The 18,194-nt window shown below is 33.8% G+C and overlaps 1 protein-coding gene across 1 annotated transcript; it reads right to left on the bottom strand.

Annotated features, from left to right (window-relative positions):
* Nucleotides 1-44: 44 nt before the first annotated feature.
* Nucleotides 45-17,883, bottom strand: LOC145639039 (peptidase uncH-like). The gene is made up of 18 exons (XM_081690143.1): nt 17,523-17,883; nt 15,465-15,652; nt 14,839-14,943; nt 14,604-14,675; nt 14,177-14,324; nt 10,594-10,676; nt 8,014-8,069; nt 6,230-6,366; nt 5,875-5,965; nt 5,712-5,777; nt 5,338-5,560; nt 4,521-4,622; nt 4,200-4,285; nt 3,991-4,113; nt 2,980-3,049; nt 2,766-2,857; nt 836-940; nt 45-735 (listed from the first exon to the last, which is right to left on the bottom strand). The coding sequence occupies exons 1-18, from the start codon at nt 17,843-17,845 to the stop codon at nt 622-624; spliced, it is 2,184 nt and encodes a 727-aa protein (XP_081546269.1). The 5' UTR covers nt 17,846-17,883; the 3' UTR covers nt 45-621.
* Nucleotides 17,884-18,194: the final 311 nt, after the last annotated feature.

Here is an 18,194-nt window from a genome sequence, read left to right as displayed (position 1 = left end):
TAGTTAAGAATGAAAGATAAGATAACTGTAATTAGACCTAGACCTCTCCAATTTTGTGAAGTCCATACCGAAACTTGAAATCATTTCAAAAGAATAAGTGGGAAGATTCTCAGATAACTGTATAGAGCATTAGCTAGCTAATTCCAAAAAAAAATTCCCACATATAGTCATGTACTCATAGGTCCCCGGGAATAGAGAAGCAAGAATTATTCTACAAGTGCAAAGTTACACGAGTACTACATACTAGTACTTTGTATATTTCTAACCAAGCAACAAGCATCAGAAGAAAACTGTAAAATCAAAAAGCAATCTTCAGATGATCATCCAACTACATCCGCTAAAGTACCATAGATTAGTAAGGGAAGCATTTTCAGTATAACAATTCCATCGCCCAAAAGAAAAGGAAAGGAAAGGAAACTTCTCCTTACAGATATACGCCTGTCTAGCCAACCTTTTGGAGTCATACACTCATGCATCTATGCGCGCCAATAAACTGTGCCATACGCAAGTAAACATCAACAATAGCTGTTATCATGGGATCATCATGATCAATGCATAAGCCATGATTGAGTCAAAGAGGCCCAAAGTGCATTAATAGGGTGTCAAACTGTCAATTGCTGATCAATCAAAGTTATCAATCTTGATTGGAGTAATATCATCAGCCACTTTGAAGTTTCCTATTGTGCGTGCAAAGAAGACAATCTGTTGCTCAAGGGTGAACTTGATGTTTTCAGCCTGTGCATTATTCGAAGTATAAAAATTCCCATTTGGGTATGCATAGTTACATTTTATATGAAAACAATTTTTTTTTTTTAAATGAAAGACCATCATCTACCTTTCGGAACCCATGTTGTTCACCTTCATACTCAACAAGGGCAACAGGCAAGCCCTTCTCCTTCAATGCTTTGTAGATTGCTCGAGCTTGATCAGGGGGTACAACCTGAAAAGTGTTCATGATATATAGTACAATTTTAGTTTTTTTATTATTTTTTTATTTTTTATTTTTATTTTTATTATTATTAAAAGAGAATAAATAAACAATGCCAAGTTCATACTTCAAGAGATAAATTTAATAACCAGAAAATCACTCCCATCACTCTTAAGTTTCAACAATTAATTAAAACCAGTAGGAAAAAAGGAGTACTTAAAGTTGAGGTCTCAATTTGATAATTATTAGAAGTTTAGAACCATAAAAAACAAAAACACCTCAAGTGGTGTTCTGTCAGAGGCAAATCTAGTATAGGTTCAACTGAACCTGTACTGGAATGTAAAAAAAAAAAAAATGATCAGAAAAAAACAGCAGGAAAAAAAAAAGATAGTAATGATTTCTGGAACAACTAGCATGCAAAGGTGTGATTTAAGTCGTGGGTTCAAGCACTATGAGAGACATTTTTTGTTTATTTTCATTCTCATTTCAATTTTCTTACTCTATGTTAGGATAACAATTAAGAAGGGAAAAGGAGGGGGAGGAGGAGGAAAAAGAGTGAAGAGAAAGGGAGGCAAGGGAGAGGGTGAGAGTGACCTATTTTCCTTTAAAATCTCAACAATGGAGGGATTCGGTTTATCAAAATATGAAGGAAAATGAATATCTCCATTTCCTTTCCCTTTCCTTGCCCTATGCCTTACCCAAATAAGGGAAATTTTATCACTCACTTTCCCTAGCCTCCCTTTCCACCCTATATTCCTATCCAATACACAAGTTAATAACGATAGTGCCAACAGGTCTTTATAGCTTCATTATTTTATTCATTTTTTTTATTATCAGATAAAATACTATTTGCTATATATTTACAAGATACTTTTTTAATACTTGCAACAATTCTCTAAAATGGAAGAGTCACAATACTTACACCGTACTATAATTGTAATTTTTTAAGTGAAAGTTGTACCATTACCCTCTCTTAAAGCTCATGGCCCACTTAATTTTGCTCCTAACAATCTCTCAACCCCATTTAAGTGTATGAAATCATTTAAGTCTCACTTTTCTTAAATACAGTGAATGTGTCTTGCAAGTATTAACCGGATGAAGTATATAATCAAAACCCCAAATTAGTTAAATTATAATTGGGGTAAAAAAAAAAAAAATAATAATATTATGTTGTTTTGTTGCACAAAATAATTTAGTTTTATTTATCAGTAGCTTAGGCAAAATGAATCTGAACCCATAAGCTATACTTGTATTTTCAAAAAGAGTAGCCTTCAATGAATTCGAACCCATAAGCCAAATTTTCAGGATCCAACAATGTGTTATGTTGCAAGCTACGACCATCATATTCCACTATATCCTTGTAAATGTAAATTTTTTCATTACAAAAAAGAAAAGAATCATACATTCCGTATTTTACTCTGATAATTTATGAAGATACCAAAAGGCTCTAAACAAGTGTACTATTTTAATTCTTAAATCTTAAAATAATACCATGTAAGTTTTAAGATAATTCAATTTCAATATGAGAGCATGTATTAAAAATATTAAAATCCACAGCTAACGCGGTGAGTTGTGTGGTTGTGCAGTTTCAATTATAGTCACCTGAATACCCCAGCTGTTGACATAATGTGTGCATGGTACACTCAAGTGTTTCATGGTCGATGGAAACCCATGTGTTTTGTGTCATACAATTAATATCATATTGAAGTTGAACTAATTTGGTAAGTAAAATTTTCGATTGGGACCTGAATCCGAAATTGTACTAATACATTTCAGACTGCCCAATGCCCCAATTCACACCCCTAGTAACTTGCAGAGGAAATTAGATCACAAATACCTTATCCTCCAATCCCTGGAAAAGGATAATTGGACAAGAAAATCTATCAACGAAGTTAATGGGTGATCTCTCATGATAAGCTTTTTCATCCCCTACAACAGCATAAAGGGTACACTAAATTAGTTGGGTTAAATCAAACTAATAAACAAAAAACCAATGATATGGAAAGCAAACTCTTTGAAACTTTCTATTTCAGGTGGAACAGAATAATTACCAACAAGATTGTCAATATAACGTGATTCAAATTTGTGTGTTTCAGCTCTGAGCAAGTTTAAGTCAGCTACCTGTTCAACAACCGAGGCATGTAAAACAGGTTAGTGAGCCAAAAAAAGATATCAATTATGTTTGGATGAGGAGAGAGGCTTTATTGTTTCAATTTTCATTTGATAAAGTTTTAAAAAAATATGTATTAATCTTTAAAAACAAGTAAGCTGATTTGCCAAAACATCAAAATAAAGGCATACTCATGTACAAGTGTCCAACTCTGGAATCATGGTATAGATACCATTGTAAACATGTTATGATGTCAAAGAAGTCACAAGAGCTTACTGCTATTATATTTAATACTTAAACTATGCAGTCCAAAATCAGTGCTCTTTTAATTAATTAATTTATTTATTTTTAATGAATTTAGAGTTTTTCAAGTGACATGGGAGCCTGCTAGCGTTCAAAATTGTACAATGATTTTATTCTTGGTCATAATAATTTATGTTACGAGTGGCTGGGAGCATTGCACTTAGAAATGTTCTCAGCTTTTGTTCTATATTTTAGTCCTAGGTGAGTTAGGGTTATTTTCTTCAGTTCATTACAGGCATTGTATCACAGTCTTTGCATGAACTAAGGATGAATGATATCAGTCCCTACGACAAAGAACCCAAATTTGTTTACGAGGTTCCAACATATACTCCTTTAGCCTTAATAAATTTTAGACAGAACCACTCTGAAATTGATTACTTTTCTTAGGGAGCATTAACTAAATTATACTCAGTTGTTTAATCTGTGTTCTCAGTAACAGAGTCAAGCATCATATTCTCATGTCACTCATTTAGTACATAAGATACAATAAAAACTATCAAAATATTATCTAAGATCATCTTTTTGAAAATCGAACTAAAACTAACATCACTTCCAAATTGAATAAGCGAGTAAATAAAAGAAATATTGAATTTTTCCAAAGTTGGTCAACAATCAGCACCTGTTGTTATCACAAAATTGACATACTTACACCATACAATGATGCACCAGCTTTGAAAGTCTCCTTAAATGCAAGAGCAGCTAATGTTGTATATCCACCAGCAGAACCCCCAGTTATACAGAGTCGATCACCATCTACCTTTCCATTGTCCACCTGCCAAATAAAACAAATAAAATTTAATTTTAAAGCTTCTTGGACAACAGGTAACAATGACTGAAAGACCTAAGGATAGAGCTTGCCAGAAATTTAGCACAACTGCAACAATCATTAACATCAACAATGCCCCAGTTATTCAACAAGCGCTCTCGGTATTCTCTTCCATAGCCTATACAAAAAAGAAAGATAAAATTAAAAATGCAAAAAATTGCTCTCAGTTACAAATTTACAATGTATATGAGATGAGAGTAAGAGACCGATAGTGAGAACTCTCAAGTCCTGAGAGCATTTTTTTTATAAAAGGCCAACAATTGACAAGAAAGGCTGCATAAATTCTTCTGGGCAAGCATAAAAATTTAACTGGCTTTCTTATGAAGGAAACATTGAAAAATGGTAGAACTAACCTGTACTTCCACCATAATTAACATCCACAAATGCCCAGCCACGGCTGGTCCAGTACTGTATACTAAGATTAAGGATTCCACGAGTCTCTGCAGTGGGTCCTCCTAAACAAGTTTGGATATAATGGAACTGATCAGAGTAAAAAACTATAAGCTTCTGACATCCAAACGGAGCAATAATAAGCCTATTATTCCCAAAATTGATTTGATTGTTTTATATAAACCAAAAAGTATTCAATGTGTAACCAAGAAAAACCATCTGTTCCTTAACATTCTTCTGTTTTTTTAGGATACTTGCTAAAAGAAACAACACAAAAATTTCTCCCAATTACAAATTGAAAAAAATAAAATAAAAACTGCGTCTTAGGTAGTACATAGCTCAAGCAGATCATTATTCGAAACTAAATTGAATTATGAACTTGCTAGCCAAAACCTAATCTCCAACTCTTTAAATTAGCTCAATTATATATATACTAGACTCCTGACACTTTATTTCATTTGAATATTTAAGTACTTCAAATTTGGCAAAAATCTATAGAAATAGATACTTTCCCAATAATAATACATATGAAACAGAAGAAAGTATCCTTCTACCAGACTATATCTTATATTAAGACACACCTGTCCAGAATCTTTAACAGAAGAATATTCTGTCAGGCTATTAAATCAAGACCCTTGTCCGACATATTTACCCTAAGTCTGAACATCATTGATTAATTATACAGGGAAGAAAGGGAATGCCACAATTGCTAATAGTGTATAAGCACATTGCATACATCAGTATATTTCATATAGTATATGCAAAGAAAATTACACATACCATGACTTTTCAACAAAAGTGGAGGTTTTTCCCCACCTACAGCTTGATGTACAGGGTTTGTGGGAGGATAGAAGTATGCATAAGCAGTTTGTCCCGTTTTCCCAGTAGGGAATTCAATCAACTCTGGTAAGCTAAAATATGAGTCATATTTCGAGCTTCCTGGTGATGAGGACCACATAATGCTAAAATCTACTGCTTTTCGTTTCTGATCATCCAAGGACACCTACTAGCACAAAAAAAGAAACAAGCGAACATGGTAAATAAACAAACAGGATCCATCAGTAATCTAAGTAACCCAACATAGCAGCACTCTTGTAATTACATAGAAAAAGGTGGGAAGATCATAAGAAATGCTCAAATGATAGTTAGTGCACCTTAGCCACCGATAGTGGAAGCGAAGCAGATCCACCCTCAATATACAAGCAATTGGAACCTAATGTCTGCATAAGAAAGAGGCAAATTTTATAAACTATACAATTGCTCAAGATGGAGCTTCTCAATCATCAAAAAAGAATAAGTAGAGGAATTAGGTATTACAATATTGCTTATATCTGTGAAAGGGATATCAAGAAGAGACAAAGAGCTCTGAGCATCGTCAAGGACTCCAATATATGATCTACCTTTCAACCTGAAACACAATACCAAGAACTAAAAGCATTATTTTTCAAAAAGACAAGATAGTCAAACCCAAAGACAATCATACAATTCTTGGTAAAAAGTGAAACCCAACCATCAAACAAAGTTACAAAGGTTTAAAGAGTTTATTGCTTTTTACATTTGTTGCAAGACAGTATAATCTAAATTTCCAACAGAACAATGTTGTTATAGAGGATAGACATGAATTAATGTGCATACACCAAAATAACTCTCCGCACCAACATTAAAAACATACCTGTAACTACAAGCAATTAAGTTCGTTTGATCATGACTGTTTACAACTTCATAAGAGTTCATGCCAAAAACCCACAAAGGCCTTGCGAACTCAGCTTCCATGGTGCAAAGAGCAATAACCTCATTTTTCGATTCAATCTGTCATCAACAAGTATACACATTAACAATTATCAATACCAGCTGCTACAAATAAAAAGTGGGGCACAACAATTAATATTTATCCATGATATGAACTACAATTCAATATATAGTATATATCCACATAACAAATGAATATAAGGTCTTTGAGAGAGAAATAATGGTCCATTCCTTTACTTTGTTGGATTATGCGGGTATCAAACATTTCCATCTTTCGATTAAGTAATACTCCCTCCGTCCCTAAATTAAAAGCCTCTTTCTCTTTATTATGTGAGTAATAAATGCTAGAAAGAGGCTTTGTATTAAGGGACGGAGGGAGTATTGAATTAAGCAACTAAACAGTATCACTTCAAACACATTGCATTGTTCAGATTCTATCTTCCAGCTATACATGTATAATTGAGAAAATCAAGTACCATTCCAACTGAAATTCTTGACATAATAAGGCTTTGAACTCGAAAATTGCTAATTTAGTACCAGATTGCCAAAAGCATCAACTTCCAAACAACAGCAAATCAATATAATCACTAATTGAATATGGTTGAAGTTGAAGTTCAGCCACAACAAACATAAATCGTTATAAGGACCTATAAATAAAGGAAACATGTTATAATTCTTACACTCTTACTAGGTACCGAAATAGTTATTCAACTTTATTGACGGGAAATAATATTAAAGGGACATCACAATTAATTACCCTCCTTTCATCCTCCTCGTCAATAACACACTTTATACCTCCCCAGTTAGTATTTAATTTTTAACTTAAGGAACTGAATTATTTGTGAGAATGTGAGGAGGTTTGTGGTACAAAAGGCGTCCATTAAGTAAATGCGTGGCTTCACTTTTTCATGTATTTAACAATACAAATAGGAAAAAGGAATTATAAACACCTTAGATCTAACCGAACTACAAGAAATTCTCAATCCAAACGTTAAATAACACATGTTTGACATGTATAGACTGTTTCTTTATCTCCAGTTTCTCAATTTCAGTTTGTACATCAAATTCAACTAATGCCCACCATACCTCTACATCATGAGAAAGCAAGAGCCACGAGTTAGCTTGTACATCATTGTCACCTAATCCTACCATGCCTGGTTTTGTCAAAGGCACTAGTTAGTTGTTACCAGCCCAAGTAAACTTAACTCACTAAACATACAGTCAATGACTCCTAATACAGTCATTGACAAGAAATAAGTGCCGAATGTCACATTTCTATTCAATAGCCAAACATGGGCAAGATCATCTAGGGTCCCTCAAACTGATACCCTTTACTCATTAAAAGGGAGATGGCCCTGAAGTTGCCTCTTTTTGCTGTGACACATTCTACCTCACAATCAAAGCCAAAAAACTGCTGAGATTCACTCATAACTTTCTCCCTCATAATTTATTTCAATTTTTTTTGCTTTAAGAAAGGACCACCCAAACCAAAAGGGTGATCTACAGTGTGCCAAGAGATGTGGCATTGTGGGCCTTGTGGCAATACTGTCATAGTGGTTTCATCTTTTTCAGCGACCTAAATGTCACATCCCACAAATATAGTCTCCAGTAAGCACAAGAAGGGAGTCTAGAGATATATTATAACAAGTAAACAAGCTACTCAGCTTATACTGGTTATGCATCTGGATTAAAATCTAAAAGCCTTACCCACTTATAGAGATTCCAAAATCCATTTTTCCTGTCAGTGATGAAAAGTAGATCACCTGTGCAAACCAATATACAGTATTAAAATTTAAAATTAAAAAACTTGAAAGTTTTCTAGCATATAGACTTTTGTCCAGTGCAAATGAAGAGTGGCTTTCCTCAAAAAAAAAAATAAAAAATAAAAAAAAAATGAAGAGTGACTTTATTTAGGGCTACAGCTATATACAAGTGCTAGACCAACCAAGAAAACATCTTGTGGTTCTATTAATTACCAAAGGGAACATGTAGGAAAAATCAAACTTTAGTAACCAAACGAGCTTGGCTTGCTTACAACACTACAAGAAAAGCCTGAAATTAATGCATTTCGTTTTCAAAAAAAAAAAGTTCATGCATTTCAACAAATCAAAGACAAATTACAACTATCTCAAGATTCACAATAATATTATCAGCTTTGCTTTAGCGCTTGCACTATCATAAAATAATAAAGCTATATGAAATATTTTAAATATAGTTCAAGTTATATTGAGAAAACAATTGAGAATTCTTGATTTAATTCAAAATTCAAGAAGCCCAATAGTTTCCTAATGCCAATATAATAAGAACTCTAAAATAAATAAATAAATACAGAATTCTAACAATATATGACTCCCAAATAGTGCCATTATAATAAGAACTCTACAACAACTATAAAACCCTCTTAGAATATACTATGACACATTGGATAGAATCCATTATGACTCCCACCCCTCCCCAACAACATACTTACTAATAATAATGACAGTAATAATTCAGAAGGTATGATATGATTAATTTCCACTCTCTCATCATTTCTCCTCTGTTGATTAAGAAGAAAAACAGGTCATTAGACTTGAACCCAATTTGCCACATAGATCATATTTTGAATAAGATGTCTACATTCCACTTGTAATAACTGCCTGAAGGTGGAGCTCCCTAATCCCAAGCAAATGCAATCATTTTAGTGGTCTTCCAGTGAAAAGTCTAGATGGATGGTCTCTCACAATGCTAGATCAACATATAAGAGCACTATCAACAATGAGCAAAAAAAAAAAAAAAAGAAAAAATGGTTTCCCCATTCTCTCTCTACCCACTTTCTCTCCCCTCCAACTCGTGAGCATTTTTGTAATCATATTTTTATCCCACCAATGATCAAAAAAAATTTCTTCACCATTCTCTCTTACTTTTTAGTTATTACTAACACGTACTTATATTTCTCTCTACTATATTATTTTTATCTTTTATTTTTACTTACCTTGTGGACCCCACATAGTTACTATTCACCTTAAAAATTGCTCATCCTATGAGCATTTTTCATTTTGCTCATGAGCAAATTTGTTTTTTCTCATTGGTGTAAGTCCTTTTTTTTTGTAATTTCACCCAAACTTTTGCTCATTGTTTAATACTATATCATCAGCAACAGCACCTTGGTCCTTGGCACTCAGCTTACCAACAGACGAAAGCACACCCAAAGAATACCTCATCAGTCATTCATTCATCACCATTACAAACAAAATCTTTCAGACAATGCAGCAGGATCTGTCATCTGTTTGTAATGTTTGGCTATTTCTATAAACAGGAAAGGTATATATATACACTAGGATTCCACCAAATTTTGGTAGCTTTCACATTCAACCGGATTTTCAGTTATCGACAACTACAAATTACAACATACACTTGGTTACATGTAAATCTACATGCGACCGGGATTGTTTTCCTTTTGGTACTTTTGTATGATAATACCACATACAAACTGAACAAAAGCACATAGCACTACAATAAAAGCACAAATATTACTCCATATTATAAAAAAACATTGGTAATATATAAAAGTACATAGACAATTAGAAACGAATAAAAGCACATAACATTAAAAAAAATCAAAAATAATAACCAATACAAAAAAAAAAATAGAAATAAATGAAAGAAAAAATACACACATTTTTACATAATAAAAACACATTATATTATTATTAAAAACATGTTGTAAGAACATAAGATGTTTCTAGATCTATGTCAATGTATATTTTCTACATATCATATTTTCATTATATTTACTAATTGATAATTAGAAATTATTTTTTTTAAAATGTGCATTGGCCAGTATGCAGTCAAAATGTTGCATTTAACTTGAAACATAATGAGTAATATTTCTTGAATTTGTATTGTTTTAGGTTGATTTCCATTTTAGATGCCATATGGCTTATCATGAATGAAAATTTTTCCTTCGCCATAAAAAATAGATATAAATAAACAAATAGAGGATTACAGCAAGCAGCTTATCAGCCTTAAATGCATATTGGATCAAATGAAATGGAAACTTGAAATGTACCATTTACTTACTAGACTGCAACTCACATGCTAAACAAATTATTGTAGTAACATAGTTATAATAATTAGCATTTTGGCAGTGCAAAACTTGATAAACAAATTCATTGATGAAATAAATGAAAACTTGTCACTTACTAAACTGCAATTCACATGCTAAACAAATTATTGTAGTAACATATTAATAATAATTAGAATTTTGGCAGTGCAAAACTTGATAAACAAATTCATTGATGGTACCTTCTGGTGTCCATTTGGGCTCGGTGGGAGACTCAACAAGGGTGTGATCCCCACCAGCGACACAGATGCGTTTGTAGACATCACTACACAAAAAGTATTGAACAAGCAATTTAAGTAACCATGAAGACACAATAGGTATAAAAGTAGCTTTGAGATGAAGAATAGAACATTATAAAGTAAGAAAATTACAATTGTACATGATGGAAAATGAAAAAAGCATATGGTAGTGATTCGTTAATTCAATATTTCTCAACAAAATAAAAAGACGAGATAATGATTTATTTTTTTTTTTTTTTTGTGAAAGACTACATCATGACATTACATTATCGGCATAATAAACTTCGTATTTGTTAATGCATTAATCAACCTCCCAATACTCTTAACTGTCAACCAGATAGTTCTATCAATAGAGCCACAAGCCCAAGCCTAGAAGGGATAGATCAGGTAGGACATGAATACACTATACAAAATTAATGCTCATGTATCAGTAGTATAACCTTCTCATAAATGAGAACCTGCGTATGGCAGTGAGCCAGTGCATCCAAAAGTCACAACATGGAGTATGTTGACTTTTTAACAGTTACGGTTAACCAAACTGATAAAGATAGTAGTTAAATTTTACGGTCATGGTTATTATTTTGAGTAAATGGCTAACCAACAAATTAAATAGGTTTTTTTTTTTTTTTTTTAATTTTCACTAAATTAATGCAACTATCCTTTCCTCTATAAAGATCACAATTCCCCAAACACTCTTCAGCTGCCTCCAACCTCTTCATTATTTTCTTTCTCTGTTTCTCTTCACCAGAATCCTTTTCATCTCTTCACTGGAGCAGTGAGGCTACACCATCAAAAAAATGCTGTTGTTCTTCAGGTATGCCTGCCCTCATTCAATCTGTTTTTCTCATGGGTTCTCTCTCTCACTGAAGTCTTTTTTCATGAAATTATTGTTGTGTTTTTTGTCTCACACTTAGTCTTTAAATTTCGTCCTTTTTTTTTTTTTTTTTGACAAAAATTTCGTCCTAATTAAAACCAATGGTTTTTTTTTTTTTTTTTGCTTCTAATTTAATGCTAGTCTCTTCACTTAGTCTTGATTTTCTTCTAATTCAGCCCTAACTGAGTGATATTTGCACTTGGTTGTTGTACTCATATGTTTTCTTTGTTCCTGCAGATTATTGTTAATGGAGAGTGTTGTTGATGAAAATTTGTTGCCTGAGACTCTAAGAGTAACAAATTGGAGAACCAATCACTTGAATCGGGAATGAAGAAGACGCAGTTGTGGAAAATACCAAAAAGAAACTAACGTATTGTTGAAAGGAATTTAATTATTATGCGTTAATGGTTAACCTATAACCAACCCTTTTTTAATGGTACGCTTGCAGTCACCAAATTTAAATAACTGCTATTATGGTCAACCGTACCATTTATCTTAAACGGTATGGTCAATCGTAAAAAAACCTCTCGTTTTCTCCTGTATAGTTTTTTTTTTTTTTTTTTTTTTTTTTTTTTTTTTTTTTTTGAACCATTCTCCTGTATAGTTTAACTAACAACAAAAGTGCCTTTAATAAGTTTAGAACTTTAGAAATAAGAAGAAACAGATAAATGCATAATCAAATAAATAACACACAACCCTGGGCTACATACTTCAAAAACTATGAGATACTTTACTACTCAATTGAGCCCAAATTCAGGTTAATAAAATTTACAGTAGAATTAAAAAATTAAACTACTCAATTGAGCCCAAATTCAGGTTAATAAATCTACAGTAGAATTTAAAAAATTAAACGAGTGGACCACAGTTTGCCAACTAAGAGTTTTAGTGGTAAAACTTCCATAAGGAAGAAGAATCTCAAATTTCTAACTTCTTGTTCTTAAGATTTTTATCAAAGCATACTCAAAGTTTTAAACTCGGTGTCACTGGCCTACCGAAACCTTCCTCCTTTATCTGCCATCCGTCAACAATCAATCCCGAGGTTGGTTACCAGCTGACGACTGGTGTTTTATATGTCAATGATTTTAAGCAACGGGGTCTCGGTTGATTTCCCTTCCTTTAGCTACTCAAAGTCTAAGGAAGGCTCCGTTTTGTTAACGGTATCTCGTTGAAACAATTCGGCAGGTCCCCTTGTAGCTACGTACGTGAGTCCGCCCCGGTCTCACTCACTCCAGGAACTACAACACCAATAGATTTCCGATGTTCAATTCTCTAGTTTCGGAAAAATCATAAGTGATCAATGAACCATTTCGAGACTGCATTCACAACAGGTCATAGACTTCTCAAGAATAATTGAAGAGAGTTATCTAGTAGCGGCCGGAGATTGATTGAAAAGCCAGCCCGATCTTTGCTTTACCGTGGAGTCGGAATAGTTTGGGTAGGAAAACACACTGGTGAATGGTGACATTCATAAAGACGTAGCCCACAGGATTAAGTCGGGGTTGCTTAAATGGAGAGCAGCCACGGGAGTGATATGTGACCAAAGTTTTTCCTTACAGTTGAAGGGAATATTCTACAAGACTGCCATAAGAACAGTGTTGCTCTATGGTTTAAAATGTAGGGCTTTTAAGAAGGAGAACATTAAAAAGATGGAGGTAACGGAAATGCGCATGTTAAGGTGGATGTGTAGGAACACTCTAAGAGATAGAATCAGAAATGAGGTTATCCGCAAGTAAGCAGGTGTGGCAAACATTGTAGATAAACTAAGGGAAAATCGTCTGCGTTAGTTTGGGCATGTAAGACGGAGACCCGAGGGTGCACCAATTTGAAGAGTGGAAGAGTAGGACCATGGAAGGGTTAAACGAGGGAGAGGGAGACTGAAAATGACTTGGTTAGAAGGAGATTGGAAGGATATGAAGTAGATGGATTTGCATAAAGATGAAGCATTGGATCGTAAGGGATGGAGGAGGAAGATTTATGTTGATGACTACACGGAATAATCAAATATGTTTCATGTTAGCCGACCCCACTTATATGGGATTAAGGCTTTGATTGATTGATTGATGTTACATTTAATAATATGTAACCAATCAAATTGTCTTATGCACTAAGTTTTCATCTATTTACAATAAATATAAGATTACGTTAATAATCATCATAAGTATACAAATTTTTACCATATCATTTTTTTCTCCTTATTTAATGTTCATCAAATGAGCAAAACTAATAAACTTTAGTTAAAAGCACATTAGCTAGCTAGATGTACCCAACAACAAGATAGAGACATTGTTATGACATTGTTATAAGTCTCAAGTTATTTTTATATTAATTAATAATATTAAGGGAATATGGTGTCGTCAATAGGAAATATTACAGGACGATATCTTGCCAAATTTGAATTTATGGAAATCTCACCATTAATAGTAACCCACTATCCATAAAATCTTTGATCCGCCACAACATGTAGACATCATTATCAAGATTTATATAAAAATATTTTGACCATAATTGCACAAATGTTCATATGTCGACATCTATCAAAATTAAAAAGTAATTTCATGTTTCTGAGTAACAGTCATTTACAATCAATGTGCAAATAACAAGCTTGAGTATGTGCTACTAAAAAAAGAGGTAACAAAGTGGCATCTTACTCACCCATTTTCAGATATGTAGCCAACCCAAAGCTCTGATCTGTCCCACGGCATGTTGGGATGGCCCCACTCAATCCAAGCTATTCGCTCCCCCTTGGAATCCACACGTGGGAAAGCATAGAAATCATTCCCACTAACTAATATTTTAGGTTCTGAAAATGACAGCCCAGTAGAATGATAGTCAATGACTCAATTTCCAACATGGTTCTTGATTTCAATAAAAAAATATTAAATGACTGAAAAGGCGGACCAGAAACAGAACATGGCACAGGATATGGGATAATTTTAGGTTCTGGAATAAACAACCTAATAATACATGCAGTAAATGAATGTATAGTGCGCGCAACCTGTGCATGCACACACACATACAGAAAGAGAGACCATGATTAATCCACCAAAACTTCAAAAGAGTATGTTCCTTCCTTTCTTACCTTGAACATTATGATCTCTAAGGGTAATTGCTGCAATTGTGGTGACTGGATTTGAGTGACTTAGACGTTGATCTGGCAATATATGGAAGGAAAATAATTATATTTGGGTACATCATGATCTAAGACCCCCCCCCCCACCCCTTATAAAAATAAAAAGAAATAAAGAAACCTACGAAATTTTTTTATTTTTTTTTTAAAAAAGCAAATATTGTAGACACAAAAAATTATAACATACCTTCCATTACAGTGATAAAACGAGGGAAACGAGGATCAAACACTCCATCAGCATAGCAAATTGTTGGCCCACCATAATCTGGAGTAATTGGAGACGGAGAAGAATCTACAGAAGCAAATGCTACCAATCACCTTACTAGATCCCAGTCCATCAGAAAGTAACACAAGCAAAAGTCATCATTACATCCAACCATAATTCATATTACAAAGGAAATGGCATCCCCTCTAATTGCCTGATCCCAATTTTTTTGACATATTATAACATAATTTTGTACAGCAAGAATACAAAAGAAACCAACACTTAATTACCTATAGCATAAAGCTTTCGATTATCAACTAGAACTGGAAATATATACAAGAGTTTATGACCCGCCATTAGAGACCTATGTGTGATAGGAGCATATCTATACAATTCCTAAAGCCCAAAGCAATCACAAGCTACTTCTCCATGTTTCACTCGCCTCACTCCCCATTACATCCTTACTGATGCAACTAAAATAATCTTCACATTAAGAAAATAACTATTTCCATCTAACTTGTTATAAGTTGTAACCTCAATGCATGGGGGAAAAAAAAAAACAAACAAACAAATTAAAAGATGTTCACGTAACTACTTAAGCACATTACCTCCAGGACCAATTGACTGCAGATACAGTCTTTGATCCTTATTATTCGAGAATACTACTTTATTTCCAGAAACTGCAAAGGCACCACCTCCATATTCCTGAGCACGCGAGCGAACAGAAAACTCTTTGGGAGTGATGTCAACTGACGTCATTTCGTCAATGTCAGCTTCTCTAATGAGGACACCTCGTCTAACACCAAAATTAAAATTATTATCAAAGATTGAACAATTGCCATACATGCTAGTGATGCCACTAAACGAAATCTATTAGGGACATGTAAGGCATTATTATTTAAGTAACAAAGGAAAACCGTTCGACGGAGAAACATGGAATAATCTTCTTTCTCATTTGCATAAATAGATAGCAAGTAATCCCTCTGTCCAAAAATGATCTTCCTATTCCTTTTTAGAATGTCCACAAAAAAATTTCATGTTACATAAATCGGATAATTGTTACACTCAGCCCAGGTGATGTGGACCCCTCCACTACCTTTCTTTCTCTCATATTCTAACCCCCCTTTCAAACTCCTTAATCTGCGTGTCCAAACCTAAAAAGAAGATTAATTGTGGACCGAGGGAGTATAAAGTTGTTTTTGTCAAAGGCAACCCTTAAAACCATAATTTCAATGCTACAGATTTCAAGATGTGAAAGAGATAAACTTCGACATTTAAATTACTAACTCCCGTCCCATAGTACAGTGCGTGTATTCATTTCCAGATTTCCTAAAATGTTATGCCTATTTCCAATAAGCCTTTTTTTATTCACGTAATTTTACCATAATACTCCTATTTTTTTACCTTTATCATATAAAATACCCTTAATTTCCCCATATTTCCATGCCGTTATATAACCATCTTACAATACCTTACAATTACATTTGGAAAACAATGTGAAAGCACAGGTCAGATAGCAACTAAAGGGCTAATCCAAGCATCAACATATTACATGTATAGGAGATAAGAAACAGGTTACAGTGAAGGTGCAGTGCTTTGGTGAAGGAACTGAGTGTAACTGTAATGCCGAGCTTACATAGCTGATAGCTCATCCTATTTAAATAAATTTGTTCTTCCTATATGTAATCAAAGATAAATCATATTAAAGTCATTGGCTGATGAATTTTGTTGAATCACTGGGGCAGATAATCTGATTAATGGGAATAAAACAGCTAATGAACACATTGCCCAAAAGGAGCGCTAGGGAGTTGCAAGTTGGCAAACAAAACTTAGTAGAAGCTTATAAAGCAATATGTTAGGCCCTCAAAGTAGGAAATGGATCTCACATTTTATAATACACTTACCCCCTTAGCTCACTTCTCCATCCCAATTCTAATGACCAAAATGCTGATTGAATTCATTGACGTCCTAACGAGCCTCAAGCAGAAGGATGGAAATGCAGCACCAAATAATCATCCAAGAGCTTAGCAAAAGAAACAATTTCCACAAAATATTCTAGGGGGTAGAAATTGAAGAAATTTCTACAACCTTTAATCAGTGCTTGTAAATTATTAGAGTTCTAGACGGGGTAGAAACAACAGGATATCGATTCATCACAACACAGTGGTGTCCCATTAACATCACACGGAGTTAAAATCATTCTGAGTTCACCAGCTACACTAAAGAAATCATAAGCTATTTTCCTCAAAAAAAAAAAATCATAAGCTATGATGAGAAAAGAAAATAACGAGCTTCGACTTCATCTATGAAGAATAATTTCATAAGCATGGCTCATTTGAATCTAATTAAAAATAAAGGCAGTACATTAGACTTTACAGAATTAACCGAAACGGCTCTAAATCACATCGTACGATGTAATTATAACTAAACTCCTTGTTCTACTAATTTCATTCCTTAGAATCAATTCCATAACATTGTAAACTTCATAGATTATCAATTCACGAATTCCAAGTAATAGAGCTACATGATCATATAAAATAACATCAATATCTCTCTCACTAATCCTAAACACACCAAAATTTAGGGTTTAAGCATTAAAATCAACAATTAAAATTAAATAAAAATGCAATACAGATTAAATTATGATAAAAGGCAAGAGGAATTACCCTCCTTCAGTAGGACGAGATTCAAGCAAAATAAGGCGGCCATGACCGTCAACGGCGAATCCACCGAGACGCTTCTCACCGCCGGCAATAACATCGGCGGTGATCGGCGATTTCCAAGAGCCGTAAGGCGTCGTATTCATCGCCGCCATTGTTATCAAGCTTCGGCGAGAGGTAGTGGAAAACAGAGTGGTGACACGGCGTTGACGAGTGAGAGGAGTGCGAGCGAAGTTGAAGAGAGTGAGTGAAGAAAGAGAATGGCTGAGACGAGATGAATAGAGAAGGGAGTTAGTTAGACCAGTGGCTACTACTGTTGATAAAGCCATAACATTTGCACTGGAGTACTGGAGACTGGTCTTTTGAGTGTTGACTTTTGTTTTCCTTCAAAATGTTCTTTTCTTAGTTAAAAATAAAAAAAAATAAATAAAAAAAATAAAAATAAAAAAATCTAATTAGTAATTACTGTTATGAAATAGGAAGAAATTAGAGGATTAAGATAAGAAGGTAAAAGGGGTAGAATTATTATTTGTAAATATTACTCTGGTAAATTTTTTGTGCTTCCTACAAGTGAACTTGTTATTAGTCTATTACATTGTGGGCTACAAACGGTGACAACAAGGTTGGCTACTACATTAAATTCCACGAAGAAATTTGGAGTGTGGAAATTCACACCAT

The sequence above is a fragment of the Chenopodium album genome, chromosome 7 (assembly GCF_948465745.1).
Source record: "Chenopodium album chromosome 7, dcCheAlbu1.1, whole genome shotgun sequence".
Taxonomy (NCBI): Eukaryota; Viridiplantae; Streptophyta; class Magnoliopsida; order Caryophyllales; family Amaranthaceae; genus Chenopodium; species Chenopodium album.
This window is presented reverse-complemented; position numbering and strand designations above follow the sequence as displayed.